The sequence below is a fragment of the Malurus melanocephalus genome, unplaced genomic scaffold, assembly GCF_030028575.1.
Source record: "Malurus melanocephalus ecotype Western Australia unplaced genomic scaffold, MMel_1.1 scaffold_633, whole genome shotgun sequence".
NCBI classification, from domain to species: Eukaryota; Metazoa; Chordata; class Aves; order Passeriformes; family Maluridae; genus Malurus; species Malurus melanocephalus.
In genome coordinates, this window is record NW_026623865.1 from 75,471 (window position 1) to 83,639 (window position 8,169).

The 8,169-nt window shown below is 48.0% G+C and overlaps 2 protein-coding genes across 3 annotated transcripts in view; one reads left to right on the forward strand and one right to left on the reverse strand.

Annotated features, from left to right (window-relative positions):
* Window positions 1-4,010, forward strand: part of LARS1 (leucyl-tRNA synthetase 1) — a 25,393-nt gene extending 21,383 nt beyond the window's left edge. For both annotated transcript variants that reach the window (XM_057383443.1, XM_057383442.1), the window contains 4 exons: window positions 1,294-1,398; window positions 2,415-2,510; window positions 2,887-3,019; window positions 3,657-4,010. In XM_057383443.1, the coding sequence (XP_057239426.1) occupies window positions 1,294-1,398; window positions 2,415-2,510; window positions 2,887-3,019; window positions 3,657-3,862 (540 nt within the window). In that variant the 3' untranslated portion in view covers window positions 3,863-4,010. The remainder of the gene's footprint in view (window positions 1-1,293; window positions 1,399-2,414; window positions 2,511-2,886; window positions 3,020-3,656) is intronic.
* A 2,030-nt stretch (window positions 4,011-6,040) lies between these two features.
* SH3RF2 (SH3 domain containing ring finger 2) overlaps window positions 6,041-8,169 on the reverse strand; it is a 23,784-nt gene continuing 21,655 nt past the window's right edge. The window contains exon 8 of the mRNA XM_057383445.1: window positions 6,041-8,109. Within this exon, the coding sequence (XP_057239428.1) occupies window positions 7,825-8,109 (285 nt within the window). The 3' untranslated portion in view covers window positions 6,041-7,824. The remainder of the gene's footprint in view (window positions 8,110-8,169) is intronic.

Genomic DNA, 8,169 nt, shown 5'->3' on the forward strand with positions numbered 1-8,169 from the left:
AATACTACTTTTTCTCCTCAGACTTTAGCTTGATTTTTGAAATGCACATCCCAATGTATGGTATTTTGTAAGCTTTGTCATGTTTTCTAAATGGAGGTCTGTTTGCTGTCTCTTTGGGGTTGTTCTGATTGTTCGTTTTCATGGAAGCTCAGAAGCCTTCAGGGGAGCAGAGAGCACAGAGCAGCTCTGGAGCTCCCTGTCTGAGTTTGTAAGAATAGAAGGGTTGTGTTAGATCCATGGATCCAGCTGGGAAAGGTCAGACAAGCTCTCAGCCCTAAGAGTGGGGGCTGAAGCACTGCTGTGTTCTGGTGCCTTTAGTCTGGTACCAGTGAGTGGTCCTGGGGCACACGAAAAGGAGCTGAGGCTTAACTCAGAACCCATCCTTTCACTTTCAGAGAGCAGTGACCAATTTCATGTGGAAAGATGGAAACATCTGAGCTCAGACTCCACTGATCAGTGTTTTTCTATCAAACCAATTATTCATCAGTTCCARGCTACAAGGAGCATTTCTGTTTGCACTTCCCACATGCCAGAGGAGGGCTGAAATGTAGGAGAGCCTCTGTGATTTACAAAGGGAAGCAGTTCCGTGTTAAAAGGGAATTTTTCACAYTAAACTGATGAGGAAACCAGGAAACCACAACCATGCTGAGGCTGACAAAGCAGAGCTTCAAAGGAGACAGCTGGCTCAGCATGTGAGAGCCAGGCAGGGACTGATTRAACTCCAAAGAGGAAGTTCTGTTTTAGGGAAAAAAAAAAAAGGATTGTGTGGTTTTTATAGTGCCTTTAATAGTGTGTCTCTTGTGACTKTTGCTGCTGGCTTTCTGGACTAATTAAATTACTTTTATGTTAACGTACRAAGTGGTTGTTATTTCCCTGCAGAGAACTCGCTGTGAGCCCGTCCAGGTGTTGTGGGCTTGTCCTTTATTTTAAACTGGGTCATAAGCCTGAGTTTCCTGCTGTGAAATACCACTGAAATGCTGACTGATTTTGTGAATTCTCAACCTGCACATTAAGTAGGGATTTAAATAACTGTGAATGTCAAACACCTTTTCAATTCTATATTAAAAATGTGTTCTAATTGCTYTTACTCCTCCCATCAGTGTCACCAACTCCCTGTAGAAGAAACCCTGTTACAAGAAAATTATTGCTCCKATGTTAATGTTGTGCCAGCAGAGAGCTCTCGGATTTACAAGCCTATTCTTTTCATGACTAATGTGGTAGTTTGCCATTTTGAAGCATCATTTTACTTGCAGCTTTTAGAGGGTTTTAATACTWTTTTTTTCCTCCTGACAGGAAAATTTGGAGAAAAAGGGTTCACGTGTTCTTGATCTTGAGCTGGAGTTTGATGAGCGTGCAGTGCTCATGGAGAACATTGTCTATTTGACAAATTCCCTGGAGGTTGGTACAGACTCGGCACTGCTTGGCATTTATKGGGATAGCTGGAGGGAGCAGCCTTCCCTGAGGCTCTGAGCCTCTTTTACATTAACTTCTGGGTGTTCCTTTCTCAAGCAGCAGTTTTTTATCAACCTTGTTTCCATTTGTCRAATAGATGTGTATAAATCTGTTCARTGCTGGCATGAGATCCAGGGGTRGGTGTGCACTGCACAAACATGGTCCCAGAAAACAGGGCTGGCTTTCACTGCACTRCTGGATGTGTCTGTGGCAGTGAAATCCACTGACAATTTTGAAGGGACATTTTTCTCTGAGCCAGTCTGTATCTTCCATGTTTGCAGCTGAAGAGAAGGAGTTGTTTTCACCTCATGTTGACTGCAGTAGGCTGTCTCCCTCTGGGCAGGGCTTTTCACACTGTGCTGTGTAAAAGGCATCCAGTCTGGTAGCAGCTATGCTGCTCCACATGATGAGCAAAATTTAGTTTAATAGGCAGCTTGAGGTAATGAGGGGACAGCTCAGGCAGGTGGTATTAAAAAAGCTTGAACACCAAAAGTTAAAACCAAAAGCAGTTGTTTCAAGAATTAGAAACTACATTTATTGCAGAGCTGGATGTAACCTGTACAGTATGAAACAAGCRTGACTTTATTGGGCTTGTCCCATGTGAAAGCAAAGTCAAGAGTGAGCAGCAGCTTGTATTTTAAACTATCTGTAAATCTGCAAACCCCACTGATGTGGGGAGGGCAGTGTATCCTCAGAACAGGTTACCCAGAGGGGCTGGGGCTCTCAGGGGGTCCCATCCTCAGAGGCTGAACTGCTGGGGTTTTGTGCACCAGGGAGCAGGTGACCCTCAGAGGTCCTTTCCAAACAAGATCTTGTGGGTTTAGGTGTGTGTGTGTTGCCTTATGTCAGTGCATGTTATCTTCCCCTTTCCCGCATGAGCTGCTGTTTATGGGGCTGCAACTTGTGCTATTCCCTCTGAACTGCTGCTTATTCACTTCTCCCCCATTTTTTCTCTTTTACAGCTAGATCATATTGAAGTGAAATTTGCTTCTGAAGCAGAAGATAAAATCAAAGAAGACTGCTGTCCTGGAAAACCATTTTCTGTATTCAGAAATGAGGTAAAATCAGAAATTAAGATATTGTAAGTCTGAAAACTTAATTGGAAACTTAAAAAAAAAAACCAGACAAAAGTAAATGTGCCATTTAAAAACTTTGGTCAGATATGAATGTTCATCCTATATGAATATTTCTTACTCTTTAAAAAGTACAAATGTCATTGATTTCCCTAAATAGGTCCTAAACCCTACTTATACTGTGGGCTGCATTTTAGAGTTGGGGCAGTGCTGATATCCAGCATGGCCAGGCAGGTTCTGAAGGGATTTTATCCCTCTGGAAAATTCATTTACAGCAGATGTTTCTTTGGTTTAGTTTCATGTTTCCTCTGAGGGAGCACAAGCACAGGTTCTCCTTTAAGGTCTGTGTTGTTTCTCCCAGCCTGGCGTGTCTGTGTTTCTGGTGAACCCTCAGCCCTCCAACGGTCACTTCTCCACAAAAATGGACATCAGGCAAGGGGACAACAGAGAGACTGTGATCAGGCGCCTGATGAAGATGGACAGAGGGATCAAAGGTAACACTGCACACTGTCCCAGCTGCTGAGGAGGTGTCCCCAGAGGCTGTGGGACATGTCCTGTGKGTGCAGTGATGTGTTGTCTGCCAGCTCCTGCTCAGTGCACGTTTGGGAACGGCTGAAGTAAGTGAGATGAAACGAGGATCCCTCCCTGTCCTCCCAGAAGGTGTCAGTGTGCTGCTGGCCACAGGGCTGGSAGGCTGCACTKGCAGGAAGGCTTAGCTGAAGGGTCCCAGGCTTCTTGGTCCCCTTAGCAGTCTTTTATTATTCTACCTTTTGGTGGGCAATTGCATTGAAACCAATTCTCRCATTCCTCTTCCTTCCAATCTCTGCAGTTCATTCCTCAGAAAATGTGTAGTAACTGTTCAGTTACTCAGATGTGGCCTGAGCCAGATAAAGCAAATTCAGTGCTTGGAGTGTGGTGTTGGGAGCTGCWGTTTCTGTGTGGTTCATCACCATTTCTGTTGGTAACTCACGGTGTAACCACTGAAGGACATTTTGTATTGTGTAATCCTCAAGAGGACAGATATTCCCAGACAATGGATTTCCTTGGATGAGTGTGGAAGTCCCAAGGGTTAACCATTGCTGTGTTAACTCTGTTGGTGCTGTGGCCTGASCTGCTGCTCTCTCTCCTCAGATCTCTCTAAAGTGAAGCTGATGAGGTTTGATGATCCAGTGCTGGGGCCCCGCCGTGTTCCAGTCCTTGGCAAAGAGGAAGCAGGGAAAACTCCTATCCTGGAGCAAGCCATCTTCCACATTGACCTGGCCCAGAGGCACGTCCATGTCACTGAGAACGGCCTGACCAGGGACATTGGGGACACAATTGTTTACCTGGTTCATTGAACTGGCAGTGAGAAGGTTCAGAGAGGGACTTTGAAGCATCTGTATTAAACAAAGAGGAGAATTTGTTCTAATAAAAAAAAAAAAAGCCCACCCAAACCAAACTGAGTTTGTATGAGTTTTTTAAACAGGGATTTAATAAAATTATTTTCCTCTGGTKCTTTGGCTTCTCTTGGAAAAAACAGTTACCCTGGAGCCTCTTCCTTTCCAGGTGATGGGCAGGGTCTTCAGGAACAAATTTAAAGGCCACACTTAAGAGTTCCACTCCTTCCTTCAGGGAGCTGTGCTGCTTCTCAGCTGGATTTGGCTCCCTCCTGATTCAGCTGAAGGCTTTAATTGAAGAGCCTGGTGCTGCCCGGGTGGGGAGAGGGGTGGCCCTGGCAGGTGGGAACTGGTGTGACACAGGGCAAGGTGTGGTGATGTCACCTGGCACAGGTGTGACACAGGGCAAGGTGTGGTGATGTCACCTGGCACAGGTGTGACACAGGGCAGGGTGTGGTGATGTCACCTGGCACAGGTGTGACACAGGGCAAGGTGTGGTGATGTCACCTGTGCCAGGCTCAAAGCCATCCGGACACATTGGCTGGGTGAGGTCCCATAATTGTTTATTCTTTCCTGGGTAACAGGATCTTTTCAGGATAGAACTACTTTTGTTCCTGGTCTTGAGTAGGGAGCAGAGTGAGGAGGCTGATTCTTGGCTGACATGTAAATAATCTGATACATTAAAAAGTGGAATGGTCTGGGTGGGACAGGCAGGGTGGGAAGCTGGAAGTTGATTCTCGTGCTGTTTGTGAACTCTCCTCAATGCCCCCAGGGACCCTCGGTGACCCTGGACAAAGCTCCAGGAGCTGGGCACAGCCCCACACTGAGGGTGTCCTGTTAAAACCCACCTGCCATGGGGCCTGAGCCATAACCCATCCTTCTCCTTTCACCACCCAAAACGCCTGGCTTTTAAAAATGAGGTGCAGGAGTATTTTACAGCAGTCTGTCTCTGCTGCAGCCTCTTAGGAAAGTTAAACATGGATACAGCTTCCAGCAGCTCCAGGTGAGTTAAACCTGGGTCCAATGCCCAAATCTCTGCCATGTCACAGCAGCTTCCTGACCCAGCAGTGGCTTTGAGAGTGTGAACCTAAACTGCCACCATCTGCTGGGACTGGGGAGCTGAAAATTTTGTGCAGATTTATTTGCTGTTGTTTGATTGTAGGCTCCTGCTGGGGGCAAAGAGCCTCAAAAATAGCACCAGGAGCTTGAGCTGGAACCTGGCCATGGGCAGGAGAGCAGAGTCCGTGTTCCCAGGCCTGGAATCAGTTAAACCCCTCCCTTCCCAACARGCAAAACCTGAAATAAGAAATTGAAAATAAACATTCTTGGTTTTTTTTCATGCAAAAAGTTTTAATGGTGCCACAGCAGCTCCTGTGGGCTGGTGTCTCACAYGGTGAGGGCCCAAAGCTTTCCCGAGCCCCGTGTTTGCCCCGTGCCCCCCCAGTGCCCCCCTTCCAGTGCATCAGGGRCCCTAATCCATTCAGCCCCAATTAATTTAATTATCTACAGGCTACAGATCTAAACATTAGTGCTACAAACTTAGATGAATAAACTTCTCAAGACTTAAAGTATCTTTAAACCATTGCTTTTTTTTTTACAGAAATACAAAATAAATAGCTTGAGGATTAATACAAAACAGGAAACTAACATCTTCTTGTTTATTGACTTTTCTCCCAAATAGTACCTTAAATTTAAAAAGCCTTTTAAAAAATKAACTTCACTTCATGGAAAAAATATTCTGCATCCCTGAATTTGTACAAGTGTCTCTGAACAATAAGCAGAACATATTTGATTTATCCTCCTACCCATCACCAACTAAGCAAAGGTTATACATCCTAYTATTTCTAAGACAGATATATAAAAATAGTAATTTATGGTTTCTCGCTGATGGTGACCTGACTGTAACATTTCATTGGAGCATTCCCTGGTCTGGGTGCAGAAAGTAGACAACAAAATTTCCTCCTTGGTCATGCAAAGGATCAGGGAACTTCTGTTGACCCCTTCTGCCTTTAAAATCTGGTTTGGCTGTACCTTTGGTGTAAACAGATCCTTTTCCCCCTTCATTGCTGTTCCAGTCCTCCTCAGGCTGACCCTGAGGGTCCYTGGGGTGCTGTTCCCCAGACAATCYSTGMKCCATCMCCACTTCCCACYGGGAATACACACAAAGGGATCAGCGTCTGSAGCTCCCATGGACTTTGCTGCTAAGTGCCCATTGCTTCACAGACAGTTTGGGGTTCCAAACACTGATTTAATGAATATTTGGAAATGTTACTTTTTAAACAGGACAGATACTGAAGCTTATGGCAAAACCCCTAAAAAGTCTGAGCTGTGATTGCACTTCAAACACATTGCACAAATGAACTGCAATGACTGTTGGGCAATGAATAAACCTCCTAAGAATAATAAATGTGTGTGTGGTTTTCCACATTGCCAGGTTCCTCTGTTTTGGAGCCAGTGTTGGCATTCCTATTTCCAGAGGGAGGGAAGGGCCCACCCCACCATGCTGGGCTGGCTGAGGAGCCACGGGGTGCACAGCAAAGCTCATTCCACATCCTCTTTCTCCAGATCATTTCCTGCGTTTTCTAAATTTAGAGGAGAGGCTTGGTATTGTAGCAGCTCTTGTTCTGCTCTGGTGGCTTGTGAAAAAAATTAAATGGATAAAGTTAGAAAATAAAACTCTTGGATGTAAGTGTTCATTGAAACACCTGGGACTGAGGATATGGAGTGGGTGAAAAGTGAGGAGGCACATGGCCTGACAGGGGATTTCTGATGGAAATGGACCTTTACTGAGGGCACAGCACTTCCTATCAAGAGTGAGAGGAGCCAATTCCCGGTGTCCTGCACACTGGGGATGCTCTCTGCTTACCAGGATGGGGATACTCAATTTCTAAAGGTTCTTGGAATGATTTTTTGATGGAGAGCAGGCCCAGCTGTGAGGCAGCACGGCTCTGCTGGCTTTSCCAGGATTCACGGACAGCCTTGGATTGGGGTCAGCAGGAAACAGGAGCTGCTGCTGCCATGGCAGAGGGGCTGGGGCACGGTGAACTCTGCTCTCTGTTACACAGACAATGTTTCATGCATCTGAATGTAGGCTGAAACCCAAGAATCCCACCAAGGTATTTACAACAGCCACGTCTGAGTGGGCAGTGGAGGGAAGGGACCCAAGGAGCTCCGGGCAGGAGGTAGCTGACAGGTGACAGAAGAGAGATTCAGTGCCCCCATTGCAGAGCCTGGGGACAGCAGTGATGGCACCACCCTTCCCATTGGCTCTTTCCCCTCCAAATCACTTTTTAGACTGGGCTAAAACCAATGAGAAAAGCAAGCAAGCAAACATCCAAACAAAAAAAAACTGGAGTGACCCCCTCCCCTCAAAGGCAGCGTGAACCATCAGCCAGGAGCTGACTGATTCTGATTTATGGTTTCTTTATCCTGAGACAGGCAGGTAATGAGCCAGTGTTTGATCACTGTGGGCTTTCCTGCAGCCCTGAGGAGATCAAAGCAAAGGTAACTCTTTGTGATATTTGTAGGCATTCCTCCCCTCCCGCTGCTCCTGTGTGCCCTGCAGGCAGCGACCCTGGGCAGTGTCAGTTGTGTGGGGACAAACAGAGCCTGGGTTCTCGCTGTGCTCCAGGGGGCAGGGGGCTCCCCAGAGATTGCCACAGTTCTCTCAGAGATTGCCACAGTTCTCTCAGGGATTGCCACAGTTCTCTCAGGGATTGCCGCAGTTCTGTCCAGTCCCAGCCCCGCAGTTCTGGGGTGCTGTGCTGTGCTGTGCTGTGCTGTGCTGTGCTGTGCTGTGCTGTGCTGGGGGGACACGGCAGATCCCTGCCCAGGCGGGAGCGGTGCGATGCTGCGGGCTCCGGGCACTCGCCCCGCGCCGAGGGAGAGGAGCAGAGCGGAGGAAGGCAGCTCGGGGTACCCGGTCAGTTTGCAGAGATGCTGCTGTAGCTCTTCTTGATGGGGAAGGTCAGCTGGCCCGAGAGGTCCAGCGACAGCGCCTTGGGGTGCAGCGCCCGGCGCGGGTGCAGCGGGCTGGAGCCCAGGCGGGGCGAGTAGAGCAGCAGCAGCTCGGGRCCCAGGCCGGGCTCGGGCAGGAGCCCCTCGGGCCCGGGCTCCGTCCGGCTGCGGAGCAGTCTCGGCGACGGCTGCARGCTGTGCCGCTTGGGCGGCGGCGGGCTGTGGTTCTGGAACCGCACCGTCTTCACTTGCTGCAGCGACAAGGGCCAGAGTCAGGGGGGAACAGCAGACCCTGCCCGCCCTCCCCTGTG